At 48.3% G+C, this 27,891-nt stretch overlaps 1 protein-coding gene across 1 annotated transcript in view; it reads right to left on the reverse strand.

Moving 5' to 3' along the window:
- The window catches only part of GALM (galactose mutarotase), an 80,564-nt gene that overhangs the window by 9,104 nt on the left and 43,569 nt on the right, over positions 1-27,891 (reverse strand). The window contains exon 4 of the mRNA XM_074989200.1: positions 15,698-15,779. Coding sequence (XP_074845301.1) covers positions 15,698-15,779 — 82 coding nt within the window. The remainder of the gene's footprint in view (positions 1-15,697; positions 15,780-27,891) is intronic.

Here is a 27,891-nt window from a genome sequence, read left to right on the forward strand (position 1 = left end):
GACCATACAGACAGGGACACTGCCACTCAAATACTGAAAGATTTGAATGAATGAATGAATGAATGACCTAAGAACAAAGGAAAGGCCATAGTGGGTCAGACCAAAGGTCCGTCTAGCCCAGTGTTCTGACCATGGCCAATGCCAGGTGTCCCAGAGGGAATGAAGAGAACAGGTCATGATCAAGTGAGCCCTCCCGTTGCCCATTCCCAGCTTCTAACAGAAGCTAGGAACACCATCTCTGCCCATCTTGGTTAACAGCCATAGCTGGACTTGTCCTCCATGAATTTATCTAGCTCTTTTTTGAATGCTGTTATAGTATTGGACTTCACAACATCCTCTGGCAAGGAGTTCCACAGGTTGACAGTGTGTTGCATAAAGAAATACTTCCTTTTATTTATTTTAAAACTGCTATTAATTTCATTTGGTGGCCCCTAGTTCTTGTGTTATAGAAAGGAGTAAATACCTCTTCTTTATTTACTTTTTTCACACCAGTCATGATTTTATAGACCTCCACCCTATTCTACCTTAGTCATCTCTTTTCCAAGCTGAAAAGTCCCAGTTTTATTAATCTCTCCTTATACGGCAGACATTCCAAGCCCCTGAACACTTCTATTGCTGTTTTCTGAATTTTTTCCAATACTCTATCTTTTCTGAGACGAGGTGACCACATCCGCACATAGTATTCAAGATGTGGGTATACCATGGATTTATATAGAGGCAATAAGATATTCTTTGTCTTGTTTACGAACACTCTCCTAATGGTTCCCAACACTGCTTGCTTTTTTGACTGCCGCAGCATATTGAGTGGATGTTTTCATAGAACTATCCACTATGACTCCCAGATCTCTCTCTCAAGTGGTAACAGCTAAGTTAATCCTCATCATTTTATACATATAATTGGAATTACGTGGTCCAATATGCAATAATCTTGCATTTATCAATACTGAATTTTATCTGCCATTTTGCTGCCTAGTCACCTACTTTTGAGAGATTTATCTGAAGCAGGTCAGAGTCTGCTTTGGATTTTGTTATCTTGAGCAGTTTTGTATCATCTGCAAATCTGGCCAATTCACTTTTCTCCAGAATATTTATGAGTATACTGAATAGGTCTGATCCAGCATGGTGCCTTGGGGGATACCTCTAATTACCTTTTTCCATTCTGAAAACTGACCTTTTATTCCTCCTTCCGTTTCCTATCTTTTAAGCCAGAGGTCAGCAACCCTCAACACGGTCCAAGAGCAGCATGAGAGCCAATTTGCATCGGCACACAAAAGGCAAGAGCTCAGCCCCAGCCCTCCTCCCCCATGCAGCCCTGAGCTTGCTCAAAGCCATGCTGCTTGTGCATTAACAAAAGAACAGCTTATGCTACCAATCACCACCTCAATGGTAAAGCTCAGCATCTTAATTTATTTATTAATAAAGCTGTTGTTAAGTAGGACTATTAATAATTTCAGAAAGCATCACCAGCACTCTGACCACACATAGAGACCAAAAGTCAAACTTCAGCACTCTGCCTTGGAAAGGTTGCTGACCCATTTTAACCAGTTATTCATGGGATGACCTTTCCTCTTATCCCATGACAGCTTACTTCACAACCTTTGCTGAGGGACCTTGTCAAAGCTTTTTGGAACTCTACATACAGTATAACCAATGGATACCCCTTGTTCACATGCTTACCGACTCCCTGAAATAATTCCACTAGAATGACAAGGCATGATTTCCCCTTCCCATATTGACTCTTCTTCAACAAATTATGTTCATCTGTGCATCTGACAGTTCAATTCTTTACTATAGCTTCAACTTAAGTTAGATTTACTGGCCCGTAATTGCAGGGATCGCCTCTGGAACTGTTTTTAAAAATCAGCATCACATTAGCTACCCTTCAGTGATTAGGTACGGAAGTTGATTTAAAGGTTAGATTACAAACCACACTTCATAGTTCTGCTATTTCACATTTGATTTCCTTCAGAACTCTTGGGTGTACACCCTCCGGTCCTGGGGACTTATTACTGTTCAGTTTATCAATTTGTTCCAAAACCTCAACGGGACCTTAACAGGTCTTCTATACCTGCCCCCTACATTGAGGTAGAACTAAGTATTATAGAACAACCAGGAGTCCTGTGGCACCTTCAAGACTAACACTTTAAAGTGCCTTGAGATTCCTTGTTGTTTTTGCTTATTGCTTCTTGTTCTGGCCTCAGTGGTTGAGGAGGTAAATTTACCCCCCTCTCCATAGCAAGCTTTTACATACTTAAAGCCTCATGTCCCATAATACATTACCAATCCAACCAAGCACTTAAGCACGTGTATACCTTTGCGACTGTCGGACCATTTTTATGCACTTGAGTTCTTATCATGAACATTACTGAAGCACCCAGGAGCCCCATCATGGGCCAGAACACCACTGTGCCAGGCACTGTACAAGCACAGCAGACCAGCTGTTCCTGCTCAAAGCAGTGAACCTGTTTAACAAGGGCCTTACAATCTGGGTGTTTTTAGGATGCCTTAGACAAGTTTTTAAAGTGAGCAGTTCATGCTGCAGAAAGGTGGATAGCTTGAGAGATGGGAGCCCTTTGTTTATCTACAAACCCGCCTACCTGACCATGCAGACTTCCCCACAGCGCAGAACCAATATGGCTCAACCCAGCGCTGAAGGGATCACCTGCCAACTAGGCTCCCAAGAAGGACACTGTGCAGGTGGGTTCTGTGCTGTCCACTGAGAACTGGACCAAGATCACAGGCTTATTTCATGCAGGTCAGTGAATGGGCATCGGAATGGCCCAAGCAGCCCTTTACGCATTGTCAGCCTGTTTCACACCCTGTTGTATGCAACAGCCCCCTGCTTGGACAAAAGTTGGCCAAATGTGCAAGGCTTTACACGGAGAGTAATGGAATTTCTCAGCACTGACTGCATGGCTGTGACCATCTCGTCTGATCTCTTCTAAAGTTGCAGAGGGTGTCCTCGGGATCTGCAGGTGGAGCCCTACAGATCGGGGGAGGAGGAGGAACTGAAAAACAAGAAGGGGGAAGGAGAAGCACAGGGTGCCCCAGCCACAGCTTTAAGCACCTCTTCATATGTCAAGAGCCCTAAGTTCTGGCTAATGGCCCTGCCAGCATAACCACAGCACTGCCCCAACACCCTGACCCAACCTCCCACACTGGCTGAAGACAAGTAATAGTGGGGGCATGAGAGTGCACACATAGCTCCTGTGCTTGGAGGAGAAGAACGCGGGGACACATTGAACCCTTGGCAGGAGGTTGGGGGGGGGCCTCTGGTATGTGGGGAGGGAAAAGTAAATTGGGGCACAGAGCCACGAGGAGCCCCTGAGGCAGAGACACGTGGTGGGTGGCCCACTGAGAGCTTGCAGGGGGAATGAAGGGCTGCACCAAGCTCAGCTCACAGAAGCTATGGAGCGTTCAGTCCTCTCACAAGAAGGCCAGGTTCACTGGCGTTGTTCTCACTGACTGATGTTTGGCACCTCGGGGCTTGGGCCTGTGCTGTTAAACAGTTCCCAAGAGCCAATCCACTGCAATGTAATCTGCAAAGTGACAAAGCTCGCCAAGGCTGGAGGCTCCATTCCAGAAACAGCAGCACCGTAGAGCTGTCGGGGAGCAGTGTCGTCCCTGGCATTGTGGTGTTGTGAATCACAGGACGGACAGGCAATGTCTTCTGCGCTCCCACCCCTGCCTGAAAAGGCCCACGTAACTGATGGGCGCGATGCCATGGGGGCACACAGCTGAACGAGCACGTGACGTCCGCATTGATGCACACGACAAAACTCCCTCATTCACTTGGTATCAGGTTCAAGCAGGGGCCTTGTTTCAGGTTTTGGTGGGTCAAGGGTTGAAGCCACAGGGGGAGGAGGCCTGGCTCCGTGCCCCTGGAAGGGGCAGGGCTGAGAGCAACCAACCCTCAGGCCTCCTCCCAAATTTACAGAGTGGCGGAGAGGTATAACGCTGCTCCAGCCCCGTGAACAGCTCCACGCAGCAGAGCAGTCAGGAGACCCTAGCTGCCCTTGACAGGCTGGCCCAGGGGCAATTTCCCCTCTTGACACCTGATGTTGTGAGGGGGGCTGGGCTCCCTCTTTCCCCTGGGATGTGTGCGTCTGGGCTGCCCTGTTCCTTCTGGGGAGGGTGGGCATGCATGCCTGCTTTAGAAACACCTCTGTTAGTGACAGATGGGTGCAGTGCCACGGTGGCACACGTCTGAACTTGCACACACGACCTCAGCGTTGGAGCACAAGACAAAACTCACTCCACTCATGGATGAACAATCTTAGAGGGAACAGTGCCCCACACCCCAGCCCCTGGCCCTGAAACCCCACCCCCACTCCACTCAACGCTTACCAGCACCGTGTTATCGCGGTGTCCGCCCTTCCCAGCCAAGGGAGGGGTGACAGCTTGTGACAATACACTCCCTGTAAGAAACGGGTTATTTACATCCCCATTAGGAATAATACAAAGAACTGAAAGGCAGTTCCAATCCTAGTGTTTCTCTAAGGATTGAGAGTCCAGGAGTCCCTCAAGTTACGCGAGGGTTGCATTCCCACTCCCCCTTGCTTAGCTCAAATTTCACATACGTGGGGGTGGCTTTTTTCTTGGTGGAACACACATTCTGCAGCTGGGGAAGCAGCAGGAGAACCTGGAGCTCCTTTCAGAATCTAAGTCCTGAGATTTGGGGCGGGGGGCGGGGTTGGGGAGGGTTAAACGTGGGGTGGGTTAGGGCTGCAATGGGGTGGGGGATAGAATTGTGCCCGAGCCACACACAGGGGGTTTGAACCAGGGCCACATGTGGGGGTGGTAAGCCGGAACCATGCTGGGGGTGGGCTTGAACCAGGGCCATGCACAGGGGTTGAGCCGGAGCCGCATGGGGGATTGAACTGGGACCATGGGGTTAAGTCAGAACTGGGCGCAGGGCTGTGGGGCGTGAGCTAGAGCCCTGCACAGGTTGTGAGCGGGGCTGGAAAGTGGGGCTTAAACCGGAGCCACACATGAGGGGTGGTGAGCTGGACCCGGGTGCAGGGGGTGAGCCAGAGCCATGCGTGAGTGGTGAGTGGGGTGGGGGGCGAAGGTTGAACCGGAGCCGAGCGGGGCTGGGGTTGAGCCAGGGCTGGGGGGAGCAGGATTTTGAGTTGCATTTAACTTGCATTAATGCCAGTTAAGCGCAATTTGAAATCGCGCATTTCAAGAGTTTACTGTATATACTTCAGCTCCGTGACATTCACTGAAGGTACGCAAGTTGAGACTCTGCTACCCTCAGAACTATTAGAAAGTAAACAGGAGCTAAGATTACTTACCAGTTGGAAGAGAAGGATAGCAAAAGAGACTCAGCTGTAAAACGTCTGGCTGCTTGGGCAAGGATTTGTTGTTATGGCACAATAGCCAGTAGCAAAGGTGTTCTGGGAAAAAGTCCTTAGAATTCAAACGCGCATTGGCAGTCCTCCTGAGGAACCAACACTTGTGTGTAAGAGTCTGGGCTCTATCCGGTGATCTGACCCAGCCCCTTGTAAAGGGAAGAGTCTCTCTGACAAGTGCAGTGGAACTAAAGAGAGGAATAGATGTCCTGCCCTGGGGTACTGTCACTCCCCCAAGAACTGGAGAGCTGAAAAGAACAGGACAGTTAAGTGTGTGGTGTGACAGCAGGTTGGTTTCCTGGCAGCAGGGAGAGATCCCAGTTCTGCTAATGTTACGCTGAAGCATTCCTAGGGGACAGAACAAAGGAGAGGCAGCCTGAGGGGCGTAGGGGAGCAAGGAGGAGAGAGAAGTGCAAACTAGCTGTTCAGTCTATGGGGCCGGGAGAACCTCAGAGAAACAGCAGAGGCAGCCAGTGCTAAAGATGTCCTACATTTCTCACACTCCCCGGCAGAGGGGAGGCAGATGCCAGCATCTTGCAGCAGCAGAGTTCTCGGGTGGGTGGGGGAGCTGCTGCCCACTCTGCCCTCCTGCAACGACATCCCCGGGTTCAGCTGAGCCGCAGATTCAGGTGTCACCAGCTCTTTCCTGTAGGGGCACCGTTGGCCGAGGCTGTGAGCCAGCACACAGCTCAACTAACACATGCAGGGCAGGGAGAAGCTTGCTCTGCTTTAGGATGCATAGTCAGAAGTGGGAAAGGTAAAGGACCAGAGCCAGCTGCAACCATGGTAAGAATGTTGAGCTTGCTGAGCAATGTGTGTGCAAATGGGAGTGGGTTGCTAGGAATGCCACAAGGCCTAGTCTGAAGGCTGTGCTCCCTGTAACTGCGCGGTGGGGCTCTTCAGTGGCACGTAAGAGTCTAAAAGGGTGGGGGGGAAGAGAAGAGACAAAAAGAGGCTTAGTAAAATAAGGCAGCAGTTGAGGCTGTGTCCACACTACAGAGCCATGGCAGTAGAGTGACGCTGGCAGGGCCCCCAGTGCAGACACAGCATACCCTGCACGGAGCTCCTCTGATGGCACAGGAACTGATAGACGTTAGCGGAGGGCTTCTGGCTGCCCAGCTGCCAGCAGAGGTGCCTCCACAATAGGACCTTTGCCAGCCCAGCTCCATGGCTACGAGGTGAAGTATCGTTCATGCCTCTGACCAGCCTAGCTGTGCCGCTGTCCATTCTGAGTACAGACCAGACCTAACTAGCAATGTGCATGACTGAGGAGGAGGGGCTGTACCTGCAGCTCAGGTGGTCAATGGGTATTTCTCTAGGGGTATGTCTACACAGCAGCCTTATTTCAGAGTAAGATATTCTGGAAGAATAGTAACAGAGAGGGAGCCGTGCTAGTCCACACACTATCAAAACAAAGAGCAGTCAAGTAGCACTTTAAAGACTAGCAAAATAGTTTATTAGGTGAGCTTTCGTGGGACAGACCCGCTTCTTCAGACAAAAGCTCACCTAATAAATTATTTTGCTAGTCTTTAAAGTGCTACGTGGCTGTTTTTTGTTTTGATATTCTGGAAGAGCTTATTTTGAAATAACGCTGCTCCACACAAAACACACTTCAAAATAGTACTTAGCTCTTTCAAAACAGCATCTACATGCATAGAGCCTATTTAAAAATAAAGCTATTGGACACACTATGGCTTATTTTGAAATAAGCTCTACTCGCTGTCTTAACAGCCCCTATTTCAAAAGGCGTATTTCGAAACAGGTGCTATTCCTCCTGTAATGAGGTTTACTTATTGCAGAATAAGCCAACCACTTGTGTTGTGTACACACTAGGATAGTTATTTTGCAATAACAGCTATTATTTTGAAATAACTTTACTGTGTCAACCTGCCCTAGGTAGAAACTCTCAGCAAGAGAAGAACTGATCTAGGTTTATTTCTGAGAGGGAAATCTTCTCCTGGGAGTACACTGACTTCATCCATTCTCAGTCACTTAGAGAAGCAGAGTTCTTGATCTCTTACATACAGACCTACAACCCCCTGGACGCACACAGCTCCTACTTCTCACAACCTCTGTGGATCGAGAGACATATCTATACCCATTCCACACCCCTAGGTAAATGGAAGCACAGTTGCCCACCACCATGCTGCCAGCCTCCGGGCAGACATACACAAAGGCAGGCCCTGGCCAGAGTGACACTCACAAGCCTTGGATCTATACGGCACTGGTTATGCTCAGTTCAGATCTCTCAAGTTCCTATCACAGCTATAAAGGCTAGAATATACTCTTCCTTTCACATGAGAGCTGAAGTTCTGCAGAAGCTCAGAACAACCAAGACAACTCCCAGCTCCCCTAAGGCTAGGGTAGTGAAAATGGTATTGAAATGACAAGCAATTATTTTAGATTCCAAGCCACTTCCTGGTTTTGCTGACAGGCCAAGGAATTCTGAGGGAAGCGTGCCGTCTGGGTCTGCAGCACCTGGTCTGCAGAGACCTAGCCTAGCATAGGGTGAGCTGTGCTTCTCCGCCTTGTGCAGAGGCCTGCTTTTGCCTCTCACTGTATTTGGTTTGCATGATAGATTTCTGGATACTAAGAAATAACTCCATGTTATCTTGCAGCCTCTCAGACACTGTAAATTGTTTTCTTCCCCAACTCTGTGTGTGCATGTGTGGATCATAACACACAGGATTTAAAATGTAAAATACGAGGCAGCAAGTCAGCATGAAGTGCACACGGCACTCTCCAGCTCCCCATACCTCCAGAGTAAACCCATCAAGGCCTGTTCTGATGTACCACTATTCTTTTCTACCATCACAGAAGGCCCCTTGAGCAACACCCCAGGGAAAAGCAGAAAGATGCTAACATGCAAGCACACCTGCTTCAGCAAGACAACTGATGTGTGTGGTTTGTCCAGCTAGGAGCTCTAAGACACAGCAGCCTTAGAACTGGTTACTGAGAACAGCAGTCAGCTTTCTGAACAAGCCACGTGCTGCTCTCACTAAGGAAGAGCATGTGGGACTTATCTAAACTCAGTCGGCTGTAAAATAATTAAGCAACATCTACTTCCGCCCTCCCCCTACCGCAAAAACCAATTGACACTCAATCCAATCATTGTGCTTACAAGTAAGGGGAATTTGATATCGGAACTTCAGGGGCTGATTCAGAGATAGATCCTTTTCAGAGCAAGCCATGTTCTCATGACCCTGTTGCACTGGGTTCAATGATGCACATTCAGGGTGCATGCATCCATACCTTGGCCGCAAGGATTTCAGACTGGGGACCCAAAACCGACACCCAACAGTAAAGGCACTTCTGAAATGCTCTAGTTTGGAGAAGGACACGTCTGAAACTCAGCCCATTCCCACAGGTGCCATCCATTGACCTCGCGGGTGCGATTTTACATTTGGAGCACCAGAAGCCCAGTCTGTATTTACCCCAGGGTTGTTTCAGGCTCCACGTGGCTGTGGGAAATTCTGCTCTGGTGACTATTACGGTAGATGGAGTTGTTGCTCTGCCAGGCCTGCTGCGCCTCCTCCAGACACAGAGCTGCTTCAGTGTTGCATCACGAGTGACTGATGCTGTGAGTCTGTGTGCAGTCCTGCAGACAACTGCAAACCTGCATTCCATTCCAGGTTACAAACAAACCTGGGAGAGTTGCGAGGTGCCCAGCCTTATCTGCTCACTAGGCCTAAGTGAGAACAAGTTCCCAACACAAAGCAGTTGTGGTGTTAGTTGTGGTGCCTGGTCCCCTTCCCACAGTCACAAGAGGCAGTGTGACCCGTGCAAGCCAGTTCCCCTCTGTGCATCTCTCCAGCTGTACATTGGGATAACAATCTCCAGGCCACTCCTCATAAGCCTCAAGTGCCACAGCCTCTAACCACCCTGCTCAATTCCATCACTGTCAGCTTCTGGTGCCTCCTTCCAGCATGAACAGCTGCTGCCGGCTGCCTGAGACCTTCACCGCCCAGCCTGTGCAAGACATGCTCCGATCTCATGCACCAAAGCTGATAAAAGCACAAAACGCTTCATTTTTTTCTCATCCCCACAACCACTTCCTCCACATCCCTTCTCTCCACTGCTTCAGACAGCTCCTGCAGCCGGCTGTCCTGCACTGTGGCAGTATAACACGCCACCACCATGCAACAAGCCCACAGTGCAACCATTTTAAACAAAAGACAATGATGTCCTAAAGCCAGCTGCATGGGTAACCGAGACCAATCCAGGATCTAAATGTCTCCTGGAGAGAGAGGACAGAGAAAGGCCTCATCTTTTTAGCATAGATACGGCCAATCTTCAGGCCACCATCCAACTGCTTGGTGCTTCTCAGACAGAGTAACTGGAAAGCACCCTTTATAGGCAGGTTATCCTACTGCAGAAGTGTCCCTGTGTGCTGTACACAGTAGGTGCAGCCAGCTCTGGACCACCTGTTCTGGCATCCACTGAGGTACTGCAGCAGGCCAGAAATATCTTGGACTCTGGTGATCCTGGGTAAAACAGTCCATACAGGAACACTGTTGCTGGCATAATTTAGAGCAACCCTGAGGTTGCTGTAAATTTCACCAGAGAAACTACTGACCTGTCAGTCGGTCGTGACTGAGGCTTGGGCAATCACACCTCATGGTTAGAGCAGTGGCAGTCAGAAGCTAGGAACAACTCTGGAAGTCAGAGCTGGAGTCAGGTGTCCCAAAGCAAGGCAAGAGACATGTCTACCGTTACACCACCTTATTGCACAGACACTTCCTGACCTCCCGCTCCTGAGGCAGTACTTCCTGTGGTATTTATTTCCAGAGGGTCTATGTGGTAATGCAGGCAGCTCTACCGTGGGTGCTGGGTATGTGTCCACCCTCCTGCAGACTTGTCTGATCCCTGCAGAACCTCACAGCTGCAGGATTAGGGGAAGAGACATTGCCTAGAGTCACCTTTCTCCCACACATTTGCATCCTGCACAGCTTAGCTGGCCCTCTGAATCCATGCCACAGTTCCCAAAGAGTGGCCAAATGTTTGCCACTCCACCGACAAGCACAAACTGACCTTGGCTGCCATCTCCTTATTGCTGCGCACAACCAGCACAATTATTACCTGACTGGGGAAATGGATGAGGGCCAAGGCCAGATGAGAGCCACCTCTGTCTGCAGCTAGCTGTTCTAGAAACACAAAATTATCTGGGCCGACTCAGGATATAATTTCATTTTCTCTCTGTGGTTGAGTTTCCCAGCACCCAGTGTTACGTGCAACACTTTGTCACACCGGGCCCAGAATTTCCCACCCCCTGATTGACTGCTCATGGGCTACTGCAAAGCAGCATCAGTGTGCAAGTCACAAGCTGGCTATGCATAATGCCAGAGCTCTGCACATGGCTGCAATGAGGCAATGTCTGTTTCAGATCACTTGGCTTTGCTATAAATTGCTATCCGCAGCAGGACTGTGGCCTTAGGCAATCCCATGGCAAAGGTGTTGGAGTGCAGGGGCTGCTGAGAAGAAGCTCCCCCCAGAGAGGCAGGGATTGGACAGAGCCATAACTCTGTCCCTACCTACCAATCAGCAGACATGGCTAGGTATGGAGGGGGGAAAAGTACATACACTCCTCAAAGAGACCCAGCAGTCGGGTCTTACTACTCACAAGGCTGGGTCTTAAGGGCATCATCAAAGCCTTTAAAATAAAATGAAACTTCTGAATGGTTTGTTCTGTGCATCAAGAGTGTACCCACACGGCAACACATAACGCCAAAGGCCACGCGACAAAGGAAAAGTGGAGGGAAAATAATGGACCAAACACTGCCAGGACTGCAGGTGGAATTAAACACGTCACACTCTGCCTGCAGAGTACAGGGCAGGCTTCTCACGGCACATTGAACCAGTAGGCTTCAGAGCGCCCCACCAGGCCTGCCGTAAGCACTAACCACATAAGAGTAACTGTCATAGCTGATGACATTCGATAAAGTGTAGAAAACCAGACCCACATGAGCAGGTCTAAAGCGAACCCCTAACATACGTCAGCACATCCCTGAAGAGAGATTGATAAGTACATGGAAAAAGTACAGAGAAGCTAGAAAAGAATGTAATAGCAGCTGACGTACTAATAATACAGCCACTAGACAAGCCAGGTCAAAGTAACCACATATGATCTCTCCACTTCTACAGCCACTTAAGAATTGTTTGAGTCCAAAGCATTCAAACCCATCACAGAAAAGTTAAAGCTTGAGGGAAGATTTTCAGGGGTCCAGGTGGAAGTTCAGAGCTTAGCTGCCTTTTGAAAGAAAATCGTCCCTTTCTCCACAGGCACACAGAGCAGTCATTCCCCACTCCTTGCACAGCCCTTTGCAATAGGAAACAATACCACAGAGCAGGTGTCAAACACTGCTAAAATACTAGATGGATATTCTGTGCTTGGCAGGGGGGGGAGGCGGTTGTGCATACTTTTAAGACCATGTTTTTGAGGCTGTGCCTTTTTAGCACAAGTAGAGACTCGAATAAAACAGTTTCTCTCTTTAAAGTGACTCTCCCTCCACCCAGCAGTCCTCTACAATAGGAAATGATGCCACAAAGCAGGTGTCACACTCTGCCAGGCAGATTTGGAAACACAAGTGTAAGTGAGAGGGAGTGTGCGATCAGGGCTGCAGATCACAGCCATTGTTTCTCTGACACAGTGCTGCCATCTGTAATTCAGTTTAAAATCAACTATTTTCCTGGTAATTTCCAGGTTTTTGTTTGCTGGGATTTATCACTACTGCAGGTAACTGTGAGTGGAATGGCAAACTTCCCATCAGACAGTTCATCATGTTGTTGCTCAAAAGTCTCTGTTTGGGGATGTTTCCCTTCTCACAGCAGTTACAGCCTCACCTCGCTACCAACTGCCCTGCTCTTTCGGATCTACTCACTTTGAACTCATCAGTTGCTCTGCACTAGTTTTTCTTTGCAGATGCTCACTCTTTCTTACAAATCATGCATCTTTGTGGCTTTCAATCCAATCTAAATAGAGAACAATCAGAATACAATACAGCAGAGTGGAGGAAGAGTCTCTTTGAAATGAGAAATTGTTTTCTTCAGGTGTCTACTTGTGCTTAAAAAGAAAAAAAGCCACACGCACAAAAAGGTTTGGAAAATCTACCTTACCTCCACCACCCCCACAAAGCACAGACTATCCAGCCAATTTTTTGCCTTAATGTATTCATCTATCCAAAATGTTAACGTCAAATACATGCAGAAAACAGGAAAATCAAGTCCAGGTTCACTTAAAAGCATATGTAACCAAGTGGGGAACTGCTAACTTTCAAGAGCAGACGTTGCTTAAGAAAACATGAGCATCCACTGAAATATATGATTGAAGTCCCAATTCAGCAAGGTAAGTACTGTGTACTCAGCATGGACATAACTCTAGGCATGTCATCAGTCCCTCTGAAGTCAATGCCACTGTGTGTGCTGAAGCCCCGAGGAACACAGATGTGCCCACATTCAGTCTATTGCTGAGCTGGGTCCTCGTTCCAGAGGAGATGCAGAAGGAGTAATAATGGAGGTTCACGTAGATCTACTCATAACCCGCCCTCAGGTGCAAGCCAATGGGTCTTGCCCGTAGCAGAGCCAGAAAGCAGATGACGCAGACTTGCAAAAAACATCAAGGTAATAAAACTTACCAGTGCCAGCAGAATTCTGCTAGCCGAGGCTTACCAGAAACACCAACACACACAGCACTCCCACTGCACATACTCATGCAGCTACACACACACCCTTCTGGACAGACACACAGAGGCACTCTTCGGTGTGGGTGGACAGAGGGACACACGCATCAGAACCTTCTGTGGACAGAAGGAAAAACACGCCCATCACACCCATGCGTGAGCAGCGGGGGAAAACCCACACACATGCACCCTCATCAGATCCCAGTGTGGACAGGAGGACACACACATACATGCGCACACCTGACAGAACCTTGGGTGGACAGAGGAGGATATAGTTTGGCATAAAGTGTGTGTCTGTCTCATTCTCTTGCATGCAGTTCACACCAGACACTCCCTCCCTCCTGCACATCACAACCATGCCACCCTGTCATTCCATCACTGCTCGCCCCTCCCCACAGATGAGACACTCCAACTTTTCCTCATTCAGCCCCCATGTGCCCAGCACAAGCACTCTGTGCCCCCTCCACGAAATCATTCTCTGGTTTCTTCCACCACCACTCCACAAATCCATCACTCTTCTGCTTCCCCCACCCAGAACGGATAGCTCGTCACTGGCTGGGCAGAGGCTTCCCCTCTGCTCCTCCACACCCACACACAGCACTAGGCTCTCCTAGGGAGACACTGGAGTACTACCAGTACCACTGGTATCTTTGGTTCCTGTCTAGGGGGATTTGGGGGCTAGGTATCTTCTGAACCTCATCTTAGGCCTCGGGAAGCAGTCTCTATTGCTGGGTGGGAGGAGGGTGTAGGGCCAGCTGTGGGAGCAGGTGTTGCAGTAAGAGTGCTCTAGGTATAACCTCAGCTGGTCTCAAGCAAAGTTCGCACGGACCCATAGCATTTAACTCCCTCTTCTTCAATCAAGATGAGCAAGGAGCCAGGACAACACAGCCAGGGCCTTTGCAATTCTTCCTCCCTTCTCCATGCTACTAACCACAGCCAGGGGAGTGGTGTGCCCTACTCAGGCCTCTCTGTGCACCAGCAATGGGTGTACCCACACAGGTGAAAGCTGCAGCAGGGCTTACACTCAAGCCGGACATTTACGCTTGTAAAGGAAACCTTAAAGCCTAGAAACATGGGACCTGGGTCAAGCACAATTCACTTCAGCACAACTTCACTGAAAACAGCAGACTGACGGAGAAGCCTTGGAACAGCGCGACTTGCACTCATGGAAAAACCTCACCGAAACGATTTGCCTTTCTTCTGCTGTACACAGAATCACAGAACTGGAGGAACAGGACCGGGTGGTGATGGTGGACTTAACTATCCATACAGCTGTTGGGAAAGTAGCACAGCAGGACATAAAACAGCCAATAAGTTCTTAGACTGTAAGGGAGACAGTTTTTTATTTCAGAAAGTGGAAAAAGCACCTAGGAAAGAGGCTGTTCTAGATTTGATTTTAATAAATAGGAAGGAACTGGTTGAGAATTTGAAAGTGAAAGGCAGCTTGGGTTAGAGTGATGATGGAATGACTGAGTTCATGATTCTAAAGAACAGTAGGAAGGAAAACAGCAAAATAGAGACAATGGAATTTCAAGAAGGCAGTCTTCAGCAAAATCAGGAAGTTGGTAGCTTTGGTAGCTATGGTCCCATGGGAAGCATGACTAAGAGGAAAAACAATTGGACACAGCAGGCAGTTTTTTAAAGAGAAATTATTAAGGACACAAGAGCAAATTATTCCACTGCATAGAAAAAATAGAAAGTATGATAAAAGACCACTCTGGCATAACCAGGAGATCCTGAATGATCTAAAAATCAAAAAGGAGTACTTTAAAAAGTGAAAATTAGGTCAAATCATGAAGGATGAATATAAAACAAATAACACAAGTGTGTACAGGAAAAATTAGAAAGGTCAAAACACAAAATAAGCTCAAACTAGCTAGAGACATGAAGGGTAACAAGAAAACAGTCTACAAACATAGTAGAAGCAAGAAGGGTACATGGTATATGGAAAACGTCCATTTCAGCACACATGGCAGTGTAATCTGTTTCATGTCCACATCTCAAACAAAAGAGGACGATGTGTTACCTCACCAAGTGCTCTTTGCACAGTCTAGGTACAGGAGCTCATTAGATACTAGTATGTCTGTGCAGATGACATAGGACTAACTAGCTGGCACCCACATGAGGTTACAGTGCCTCTCCTGTGTGGTACATAGAAAAAACTGTTAGACTTTTAGAATGTCACTGATCCCCTTAGAATTCATCACCCTTTGTCTCATCTCTTCAAATCTGATGGAAGCATCTCAGACGAGGCTCACGTATAACCTCTCAATTTGGAGACACATGCAGCTTTTGGGGAAATTTTAAATTAGGGCCAAACTTCAGGTTCATCCAGTGCAACCTCGGTTAACCACAGAGCAGATATCAGCACCATAATGGGAGCTAAAGGCCCAAAGCGGCCAATCACTCCAGGACTTAGAGAATCATTCTCCAACTACGTTTAGATAAGACAAGGGCCAGTTCTGTGCAAACTCTGAGCAGCCTCACACAAGGAAAACTGCTGTCATTTGACTTTGGACTCCCTTTCATGTCACATTATACTGTTTGTTAACAGAAGGCTCAAACCATGAGTATAATGGAATTAGAGACTAAACTTATATTTAAGAATGACTTTCCCTGCCTCAAAGCCATCCCTCACTCACAAATACAATTCTCAAAGTCACCAACCAGTAGGGATCTGGGTGTCATCCACAGGCAAATAAGAATCTGCTTGTATGGAGAACTCATGGTCGTAGATATCACGTGATCCCTAGGAGACAATGAAAGAGATGTTTACACTTACAACATAATCCCAAGGCTTTAATCACTCTCCACTACTCAATACAATTGGGTCTTAATCAATCCTCTATACACACCCACGAACATAAGACTTGTCAGGATGACAGCGTGTGTGTACCAATTCAGTGGATAAACTGGAAAGCTTGCCAACAGTGAATTCCATACCCACAGCACTCCCCTCTGTCTGCCTGTCCTGCGCTTCCTTATTGTATTTCACTCTGCCTAGCGCACAGAGGGAAAATAGTGCAGGTTGTACCTCCCTCATCCAGCACCCTTGGGACCTGAGTGATCCTGAATGAGGGGATTTGCAGGACAAGAGGAGGTCAGGCCTAGAAGCGGGGCTCCACTCCTGCAGAGCACCCCTGCAGGGTTGTCAGGCTCCCCCACCCTGGCCAAGGTCCCCGCAGCTGCCAGTGAGGATCCCCACTGTGGGACTGCTGGACACCCCTGATCCCATCTGGGAGCCCTGCCACTGTGGGGCTGCCAGCAGGGCTTTATGCCCCAGCCAGCTACCCACCAAGGGTTGGGGGGTTCCCTTAGCCCTGGCCTGGGTCCCCATGGTTGCAGAGCTGCTGGAAGGGCTCGATGTCCCAGCCGGGCTCTCTGCTGGCTCCCAGCGTGGCTGGGATTCCTACTGTGGGGTTCCCTAATCCCAGATGGAATCCCTGTGGTGGGGCTCCTCAACCTGGCTCCCCACAGGCTCCTCTACAGTCCAGCAGCTGGAACTCTCTTGTCCGGGTGCTGTCTGGTCCAGCAACATCTGTGGTACTGCCGGATGAGAGATGTCACTGGACAGAAGGTGCCACTTGTATTGGACTCAAGTATCTCAATAATTCTAACTCTCACTCTTTCGGGGGAGGGTTGTTTTTGTTTGTGGATCTGGGTCTTTGACTGAAAGCTTCTGGGGCAAGGACAGTCTTTTTGTTCTGTGTTTGGATCCTAAAAACAGTGCAATTACAAAAAAAAAAAAAAAAGCTAATATGCAGGCATTAGTGGCTAAACATGTAATGATTTTGCTAAACACAAGCATAAGTGTAAAAAGAAAAAGAGGAACAGTTAAAATTCTAAAAATCCTCTTACAAAAGCACTATTCTTTTCCAAATCCTCATAGTGTTAAGACAATTAAAACTTTGCTGCAATAAAAATCATCCATAAGTGCACTTCATTTGTACAATTCTTCTAATTTTGCCAGTACAAAACCAACCAGTGTCTCACTATTTATTATCCAAAATTAAACTGAGTAACTCTAGCTTGTGCAGCTGTTGTATCCACAATGCCTTACCCCATTCAATCTGAAAATCCCGAAGCAACATCGTTTTCTATCACTGATATTGCTAATGATTATTGCCCGGTGCCTGTCTGTAAGAAAATCAGCACCATCTGGGTTTCATAAGCTACGTCTACACGTGAAGCGTACATCGAATAGCTTATTTCGATGTAGCGACATCAAAATAGGCTATTTCAATGAATAACGTCTACACGTCCTCCAGGGCTGGCAACGTCGACGTTCAACATTGATGTTGGGCAGCACCACGTCGAAATAGGCGCTGCGAGGGAACGTCTACACGCCAAAGTAGCACACATCGAAATAAGGGTGCCAGGCACAGCTGCAGACAGGGTCACAGGGTGGACTCAACAGCAAGCCGCTCCTTTAAAGGGCCCCTCCCAGACACAGTTGCACTAAACAACACAAGATCCACAGAGCCGACAACTGGTTGCAGACCCTGTGCATGCAGCATGGATCCCCAGCTGCCGCAGCAGCAGCCAGAAGCCCTGGGCTAAGGGCTGCTGCACACGGTGACCACAGAGCCCCACAGGGGCTGGAGAGAGCATCTCTCAACCCCTCAGCTGATGGCCACCATGGCGGACCCCGCTATTTCGATGTTGCGGGACGCAGATCGTCTACACGTGCCCTACTTCGACGTTCAACTTCGAAGTAGGGCGCTATTCCCATCCCCTCATGGGGTTAGCAACTTCGACGTCTCACCGCCTAACGTCGATTTCAACTTCGAAATAGCGCCCAACACGTGTAGCCGTGACGGGCGCTATTTCAAAGTTAGTGCCGCTACTTCAAAGTAGCGTGCACGTGTAGACACGGCTATAGTGGCACAAGTTCAATTCACTTTTCATGTCTTACACCCTCCCCCAAATTCTGTAAGTGCCTGGCTATCTTTCATAGACAAATAAAGCGCATTCTGTCTAGGTTTTACCAATCACCTGTTACATTTTAGTACATAAATAACATCTTTTTAGTAATAAAAAACTAAAAAAAAAATCCAAAGTGCCTAGATAAGCTTTTGCAAATCATCATAAAAAGTAAACTAAAGCATAGTCTAACAAAGGCTATGAGCCATTTTGGCACTAAGAGAGACCAGAAAAGGGTCTCAGGGTCACAAATGTTGCATGCTGTCGCCGAAAGTCTTTGTTCTAGAGGGGAAAAGTCCTTCTGGGCTGGTAAAAGGAGGTTTTCTCCTCTTGTGGTAGGTAGGGATTCTTTGTAAATATGAGTCTGATCCTGCCTCCACTGAAGCAAACAGCAACCTGCATCCTCCTCATCCCGAGCGAAACAGGAGCCCTTAGCCCTTCCAGACGTGTCACCTTCTAAATAGGGCAACAACTTCTCACACAGAAGGGGACACACACACACTGCAGGTGTTAGTTTGTTCCACACAAAGTGATGATGCTACTAATTACACTGCTTTACTTGCCTTATTAACCAAATATACACTGATGATTACACTGTAGCTGTTAAAACAATGGCATTGATATACACTCATCCCTCGCTAAACGAGCACAACTGGTCCCCGGATTTCTGCTCATAGGTGAAAACTCCTAAGAAGGGCACTAAATTCCCCTTAAAATACATGTGAGTCTCTGATTCGCTCCAAGTGCTCACAACTCAGTGAGCGAGCGGCAGCATGTGCCGCTGCTTCTGAAAGGTACGTGAACCTTGGGTTGGGGTGTGGGAAGGGCTAACGTCTGGGGGTAGGTTGGGGCCATGAGCAGGAGGGAGGGTTAAAAGCTGGTGGTAGGTTGGGTCCGTGGGGCAGGTGGGGGTGTGAAGGCTGCGGCAGGTTGGGTCCGTGGGGCAGGCGGGGGTGTGAAGGCTGCGGCAGGTTGGGTCCGTGGGGCAGGCGGGGGTGTGAAGGCTGCGGCAGGTTGGGGCCATGGAGCCAGAGGGGTGTTAAAGTTGCAGCGGGTTGGGGCCGTGGAGCTGGGACAGGGGGCTCAGGAGGCTGCTGCAGGTTGGGTCTGCAGGGCTGGTGGGGTTTTAGGCAGTGGCAGGTTGGGTCCGTGGGGCAGGCGGGGTGTTAAGGCTGCAGCAGGTTGGGTTCGTGGGGTGGGCGGGGGTGTTAACACTGCAGCGGGTTGGGGCCGCAGAGCTGGAAAAGGGTTCAGGCTGCTGCTGTGGGTTGGGTCTGCAGGGCTGACAGGGTTTCAGGCAGCGGCAGGTTGGGTCCGTGGGGCAGGCGGGGGTGTTAAGGCTGCAGTGGGTTGGGTCTGCAGGGAGGGTGAGGGACTCAGGCTGAGGCGGGTTGGGGCCACGGAGCTGGCAGGGAGTTCAGGCTGCAGCAGGCTGAGTCTGCAGGGCTGCAAGGGGGTTCAGGCTGCGGCAGGTTGAGTCTGAGGACCGGCAGTGGGGGTTCAGGCTGCTGTGGGTTGGGGCCGTGGAGCTGGCAGAGGGTTCAGGCTGCAGCGGGTTGAGTCTGCGGGACTTGGGTTGGGGTCGTGGAGCTGGAAGAGGGTTCAGGCTGTAGCGGGTTGGCGTCGCGGAGCTGGCAGAGGGTTCAGGCTGTAGCGGGTTGGGTCTGCAGGGAGGAGGGGAAGGCTCGTATTAGCAGGGGGAGTTCACTTGTCTAGCGAATAAAGGTCAGTATGTGTGTCCCTCATTTTAGCGAGTACACGTAAGTAAAGTGCTTGTTTAACGAGGGATGAGTGTAATTAAATTACACAGGTATTCTCAAATGTCTCTAACATGTTCCAAAGATCGTTGGTATCTAAACGTAAGGGAGTGTAACAAGGCTGTCAGGTGCAATCCTCTGTACACAGCGGTACTTGGGAGAATTATTTTCTCCACTTTTCCCTTCATGCCTCCTAGAGAAGTTACTCCCCTGCCAGACGTGTGTCCCTGTGATGCTCCATGGTAGGTGTTGAGCTCGCCTAGCACCTCAGCACTGAGTGGGGCTGCACATGCACTAACCCAGCACACACCACTCGCACCACTAAAGATAGTGTACAGCACCCCACTCTCTCCTCTGTTACTTCACTGATGCCCTCACTGTGCCTATTGCACTGAGTAGAGGGGAGGCGGGTGGGATGTGGAGCAACCACGAGGAGACGCATCTCAAAGAAGCATCATTACTGCATGTGGTGAGTAACTTCTCTTTCTTCTCTGAGTGCTGTCCCCGGGGGTGTTCCATGGTAGATTGCTGTAGAGCAGTAGCCCCTTGTTTGGGCGGAGGGTTATGATTCGGTGTATCTATTGGGGGTAGTACTGTCTTAGCTACTGCCCTATCTTCGCCTGCAAAGGAGACTACTGCACAGTGTTCCATGAACATGTGCTCAGAGGACCATGTAGCTGCACGACATATGTCCCGTCAAGGTACTCCCTTTAGGGAGGCCATAGATGTTGCTACTGATCTCATGGAAGGTGTCTTCAGAAATACTCGGAATGGCTTGTTTCAAGTACGCTAGCATTGCACTATGTATGTAATATGAGTCTCGATATATGTTGGGGTGATGAAGGCAATCCCTTTGATCTTTCTTCAATGGATAAAATAATCCTTGTGATTTTCTACAGGACTGTGTCCTGTCTATAGCCCTCCTGACATCCAAAGTGTGCAATTTGGTCTCCCCACGGGAAGCGTGTGGTTTAGGGCAGAAGGTAGGTAGGATTATACGTTCATTGATATGGAACTGAGAGCACGCTTTTGATAGAAAATCAGGATGGGGTCGTAATACCACTGTGTTTGTGGAAGGTTGTATATGATGGAGAGTCGGTCCAAGCAGCTATCTTGCTCAGCCTTCAAACAGATGTTATCACCACTAAAAAGTGTTTTCATTGTTAACATGGCCAAGGAACATGTGGCCATCGACTCAAATGGTGGTCCCATCAAGGTATGAAGGACAAATTCCCAGTCCCAAGGTGGAAGTATAGGTTTGTGAGGAGGGATGATGTTTTGTAAGCCTTTGGAAACCTTTTAGCAATTGGGTGAGTGAACACCAAGAACCCTTCCACAGGGGCATGGAAGGCTGTGATCGCCAAAAGGTGGATTCAGAGTGAAGACAGTGATAGGTGAGTATCTTTTAGGCAAAGAATGTGTTTAAGAATCATATGCAGCAGGGCTTTTGTGGGTTGTATGCCCCTCTCAGAGCATCAGGATGAAAAGCGATACTTAGAGAGGTAAGTATTGCGTGTTGTTTCTCATGTTCTGTAACAGCACATCTCTCACTTGCTGTAAGTAGTGGTGTTTCTATGAGAGCCACAAAGATACCAGGCCATCAGATGTAGTGTATGAGGTCTGGGGTGAAACATGGCACCCTTTTTCTGAAAGAGTTAGGTGATTCAGATCTGACTCGGTTACATTGGAGCTATGAGAATGACCTGTTCTCCGTCTGGATTTTCCTGAGGATTCTGGCTAGCAAAAGAATGGGTGGAAAGGCATACAGGAGAGAAGGAAGGCATCACCCAGCAGTTTGTGGCATTTGCTTACTCTCAAAACAATACCAACTGCATTTGTACTTCCTGTGTCTTTGCTGAAATAAACGATCTCATCCATATTTGTTGCAAAGAGCCATCATAGGGTAAATCCTCCACTTTTATGTGGCGTTCTCTTGGGACGCTTGCAGTCTACAGCCATGAGGATCTTGTCATACCAATGGCTGAGGCTCTGGCTGTTGTATTAGCAGAGCCTACTGCCATCTGCAATGCTGTTTTGAGGCATTGTGTGGCATTCTTGGACTACAGTTTGAGAATAGCTCTCTTGTCACCAGGAAGATAGGGAATTAGTTGAGAGTTTGGACACATAGCTGCACCAGTGACACCATCACAGGACCTAACTACATCAACCACACCATCAGGGGCTCATTCACTTGCACATCTACTAATGTGATAGATGCCATCATATGCCAGCAATGCCCCTCTGCCATACACGTTGGCCAGACTGGACAGTCTCTACGTAAAAGAATAAAATGGACACAAATCATATCAGGAATGGTAACATACAAAATCCTGTAGGAGAACACATCAATCTCCCTGGACACTCAGTAGCAGATTTAAAAGTAGCCATCCTGCAACAAAAACTTTTAAAAACAGACTCCAAAGAGAAGCTGCAGAGCTACACTTCCTTTGCAAGTTTGACACCATCAGTGAAGGACTGAACAGAGACTGGGAGTGGCTGGTCAACTACAAAAGCAGCTTCTCTTCTCTTGGGCTACGTCTACACTAGCACATACCTTCGAAATGGCCATTTTGAAGATTACTAATGAGGCGCTGAAATGCATATTCAGCACCTCATTAGCATTCCACCAGCCACCACTCTTCAGAATTGCCACGTTTCACTCCCACATGGCTCATCCAGACAGGGGTCCTTTTCGAAAGGACCTCACCGACTTTGAAATCCCCTTATTCCTATCTACTGATTTCAAAGTTGGCGGGGTCCTTTCGAAAAAGCCCCCCATTTGGACGAGCCACACAGGAGCAAAATGCGGCAATTTTGAAGAGCCGCAGCCGGCAGCATGCTAATGAGGTGCTGAGTATGTATTTCAGAGCCATTGCACGGCCATTTCGAATTTGTGCTAGTGTAGACATGGCCGTTGTGTTCACACCTCCTCATGAGCTGCTGGAAGAGGGCCACATCCTCCCTGACTGAATTGACCTTGTCAGTTCTGGCCTTCCTCTTGACTGGTACTACTTTTTTTTTCCCCATGAGCCTATATAATTAGACCTGCCTCTGGAATCTCAGCTACATGCATCTGACGAAGTGGGTCTTTGCCCACAAAAGCTGATGTTAATCTATAAGGTGCCACAGGACCCCTCTCTCTCTCTCTCTCTCTCTCTTCCCCCCAGTCTGCCGGGTTCATCTCCCATGCTCACTCTGGATAGTGAGCATAATCTAGAGGTGCTCCTTGCTTCTGTCCTCACTGAGGAACCAGTGGAGTCCCTGTCCTAGTTGAATTGTGAATCTGGCACCAGCTCAAGAGCCTTGTCAAAAGAAAGCACTTCAGTGCAGCTCGTTTTTCCTAGCTTGCGCAGTGGGGTTATTGCATTGAGAGCATTTGTGGGATGTGAACCCATCCGAGGGAACGCATGCAGTGCTAGTGCCCACATTATTCCAGCACCGGTAATGGCTGTAGTTCAGCCGGTGCCATTTGCACATTTGGGATGGCAGCCAAAGCTTGGTCTGCTGATGCCAGAGATGGTTGCACAACCCCTTCTAGCATTGCTGGCGCCATTGGGGACGCTTTATTTGAAGCGTGGCTTTTAAGATTAGTGCAGGAGGCAGGCTTGAGCTTTTGTATGCCTGATGTTTCCGGTTCATCTGCCATGCTCAGCCTGGGCAGGAGCATGACAGGGAAAGGGTTGTTCTTTGCCTTAGTCCCCAGCGAGGAGGCAATGGAGTCCTTGACAGAAGGGACATTCTGTGCCTTAATTCCAGGTCCAACAACGGCTCAAGATAGCAGCTACGGTTCCCTGCAGGAGCTCAGTGCGTTTTAGCTGTGGCTTTCCGTAGTGCCGCCGGCGAGATCTGAAGTGCACCAGGGCTCGACGTTGCTCCCTCAGTGCTGGGCGAGAGAGAGAGAGCAGCACTGCATGTTCCTCTGGCACCGGCACCAGCTCCGCTTCGGCTGGTGCTGGTTGAGCATTCGGCATGGCAGCCGCTACTTGGTCTGCCGGCACTGGTGATGACCACGTGGCCCCTTCCAGCCTTGATGGTGCTGTGGGGGTTGAAGCCACTTATCTGAAGCATGGCTTTGAGTTTAAAACCAGAGACAGGCTGGGGCTTCTGTGGGCCTGATGTGCCCAGCTTGCCCCTTGTGGTCCACCTGGGCAGGGAGTAGAACGGGGAAGGCTTGCACTCTGCCTGCTCTCCCGTGAGGAGGCAAGTGGGTCCCTGACAGAAAGGACGTCGTCATTTTAAACTGCGGGTCTGGCACGGTTGAAAAGTTTTATCAGAAGGGAGCAGTTCTAGTCGTAGCCTGTATCTCTATCTCTAGCACTACGGCTCTTACATGCAGTACCTTGAGCATTTTTTATTTCTAGTGCTAATGACTGCTCTGTGTTTTTCTTATTGCCTCTGTCTTGCTCTATCTCCCCCTCTTTTTTTTTTTTTTCTATTTTTAAATGGGTCACATCAGCGGAATGTGTACAGTGTTGAAACTGACAAGAGAGAAACTGCTAACTTCAGAGTGCCCATCTGGGGCAGGCAACCGACAGACGAGGCACTTCCGTTTTTTTTGTTTGTTTTTTGTGTTTGTTTGTTGTTTGTTTGTTTGTTTTTTAAATCAAATGTTAGAGACATTTGTATGTTCTTTCTTGAACTGCTTTAGTTTTGTTTTGCCTCCGTATTTCTCTGTTCTTCTTTTTCTTTTTGGTTATGTCAGTGAACTACCTGCAGGGAAGTGAAACTGACAAGAAGAGGGAATTTCCCTCTCTCGTTTTTCTTCTCTTTTTTCTAAAGCAAGTATATGATAAACAAGAACTGTCTAAAAAGAGAAAAAAAACTATGAACTAATAACCCCGTGCCAGACGTCTGCAACCACAATAGCGATGAGAGCCATTTTTTTCAAATTCAGTTACAAAATCAATACTTCAAGAGTGGCAATGCATTTGAACACGAGACAATTCTTAATGAAGTCAAACTGTACTGTCTGTCACCCTTAGTTTAAGAACAGCACACATGCAATGATAGGGAGGAACTCATCAAGAATCTGAAAGTGGAAGGCAGCTTGGGTGAAAGTGATCATGAAATCACAGAATTTACAATTTAAGGAAGTGTAGAAGGGAGAACAGCAAAATAGAGACAATGGATTTCAGGAAGGCGGATTTTGGTAAACTCAGAGAGCTGGTAGGTAGGGTCACATGGGAAGCGAGACTGAGGGGGAAAAACAATGGAGGAGAGTTGGCAGTTTTTCAAAAGGGACATTACTAAGGGCCCAAAAGCAAGCTATCCCGCTGCATAGGAAAGATAGAAAATATGGCAAAAGACCCCCTTGGCTTAACCAGGAGATCTTGCATGATCTCAAAATAAAAAAGGAATCATACAGAAAATGGAAACTAGGACAAATTACAAAGGATGAATATAGGCAAACAACATGGAGTGCAGGGGCAAGACCAGATAGGCAAAAGCACAAAATGAGCTCAAATTAGCTACAGGCATAAAGGGAAACAAGACGACTTTTTATAAATACATTAAAAGAAAGAGGAAGACCAGGGACAGGGTAGGCCTGTTGCTCAGAGAGGAGGGAGAAACAGTAACGGGAAACTTGGAAATGGCAGAGATGCTTAATGACTTCTTTGTTTCGGTCTTCACTGAGAAGTCTGAAGAAGGAATCCCTAACATAGTGAATGCTAGTGGGAAAGGAGTAGGTTTAGAACATGGGTGTCCAACCTTTTGGCTTGCCTGGGCCTCATTGAGTGAAGATAGTCTTGGGCCGCGTACAAAATATATAATATAGTTAATGTATATAAATCACATAATAACGTTAAAAGTTTGCGATCTTGTGGGGCCGCATTACTAGCCGTCGAGGGCCGCATGCGGCCCGTGGGCCACAGGTTGGACACGCCTGGTTTAGAAGATAAAATAAAAAAAGAACAAGTTAAAAATCACTTAGAAAAGTTAGATGTCTGCAAGTCACCAGGGCCTGATGAAATGCATCCTAGAATACTCAAGGAGCTGATAGAGGAGGTATCTGAGCCATTAGCTATCGTCTTTGGAAAATCATGGAAGACAGGAGAGATTTCTGGAAAAAGGCAAATATAATGCCCGCCCATAAAAAGGGGAATAAGAATAACCCAGGAAACTACAGACTGGTCAGTTTAACTTCTGTGTCAGGAAAGATAATGGAACAAGTAATTAAGGAAATCACCTGCAAACACTTGTAAAGTGGTAAGCTGATAGGGAACAGCCAGCACAGATTAGTGAAGAACAAATCACGTCAAACCAATCCAATAGCTTTCTTTGATAGGATAACGAGCCTTGTGGATAAGGGAGAAGAGGTAGAAGTGGTATACCTAGATTTTAGTAAGGCATTTGATATGGTCTCACATTATATTCTTATCAATAAACTAGGCAAATACAATTTAGATGGGGCTACTATAAGGTGGGTGCAAAACTGGCTGGATAACCGTACTCAGAGAGTACTTATTAACGGTTCTCAATCCTGCTGGAAAAGTGTAACAAGTGGGGCTCCGCAGGGGTCTGTATTGGGACTGGTTCTGTTCAATATCTTCATCAACGATTTAGATATTGGCATAGAAAGTACGGTTATTAAGTTTGCAGATGATACCCATCTAGGAGGGGTTGCAACTGCTTTGGAGCATAGGGTCAAAATTCAAAATGATCTGGACAAATTGGAGAAATGGTCTGAGGTAAACAGGATGAAGTTTAATAAAGACAAATGCAAAGTGTTCCACTTGGGAAGGAACAATCAGTTTCACACATACAGAATGGGGAAAGACTGTCTAGGAAGGAGTATGGCAGAAAAGGATCTAGGGGTTATAGTGGACCACAAGCTAAATATGAGTCAACAGTGTGATGCTGTTGCAAAAAAAGCAAACATGATTCTGGGATGCATTAACAGGTGTGTCGTGAACAAGACACGAGAAGTCGTTCTCCCGCTCTACTCTGCGCTGGTTAGGCCTCAGCTGGAGTATTGTGTCCAGTTCTGGGCACAGCATTTCAAAAGAGATGTGGAGAAATTGGAAGGGTCCAGAAAAGAGCAACAAGAATGATCAAAGGTCTAGAGAACATGACCTATGAAGAAAGGCTGAAAGAATTGGGCTTGTTTAGTTTGGCAAAAAGATTAAGGGGGAGACATGAAAGCAGTTTTCAGGTATCTAAAAGGGTGTCATAAGGAGGAGGGAGAAAACTTGTTTTCCTTGGCCTCTGAGGAGAGAACAAGAGGCAATGGGCTTAAACTGCAACAAGGGAGGTTTAGGTTGGACATTAGGAAAAAGTTCCTAACTGTCAGGGTGGTCAAACACCGGCATGAATTGCCTGGGGAGGATGTGGAATCTCCATCTCTGGAGATTTTTAAGAGCAGGTTAGATAAGTGTCTGTCAGGGATGGTCTAGACAGTACTTGGTCCTGCCATGAGGGCAGGGGGCTGGACTCGATGACTTCTCAAGGTCCCTTCCAGTCCTAGCAGTCTATGATTTATACCAGTTATAAAGTTGTTCCCCCCATCTCCAGGCTTTACCTGCCTCAACCCTCAAACCCCCTATCCCCAGGTTTAAACCTTTCAGCCCCAAATCGCCAACCCCTTTATCCCCTAACTGGCCCCCACCCCCAGGTTTAACCCTGTCAGACCCAAACTGCACCCCCCACCCAGATTTAGCCCCTCCAGCCCCAAATCACCATTCCAACCTGAGGTTTAACCTCTTCAGCTCCTAACTGCCTCCCATCCCCAGGTTTAATCCCTTCAGTCCCAGACCCACCGCCTGCACCCCCAGGATTTACCTGCCTCAGCCAATGAGCTCCATGCACCACTGCTGCTCCCTCCCCCACCCCCCAGCTGCCTCCTTCTCAGCATGGTTGTGGAGCTCTGGCAGGAGCAGGCTCGGCCACCCCTCCCCTCAGCTCTCCTGCAGGCTGAATTGCCCCATAGGGAGTGCACAGGCGGCTCCCTGCCCTGCTGGCTTCCCCCCACCACAGCTGACTGCTCAGCAGCTCCAGAGGCTGCTGCCACTTAAACAAAGACAACTACATTCCGTTTTAACTGCGCACTTTGTTTAAACGGTAGCAGCCTCCAGAGCCGCAAGAGGAGTCAGTGGTGAAAGCAGTCGGAGCCGCCAGTTGCTGGCTGACCCCTGCCCGATGCCGTATGAGCTCTAATTACAGGTCTGAGGAGACAGGAGAAAG

The sequence above is a fragment of the Carettochelys insculpta genome, chromosome 3 (genome assembly GCF_033958435.1).
Source record: "Carettochelys insculpta isolate YL-2023 chromosome 3, ASM3395843v1, whole genome shotgun sequence".
Lineage (NCBI taxonomy): Eukaryota > Metazoa > Chordata > Testudines > Carettochelyidae > Carettochelys > Carettochelys insculpta.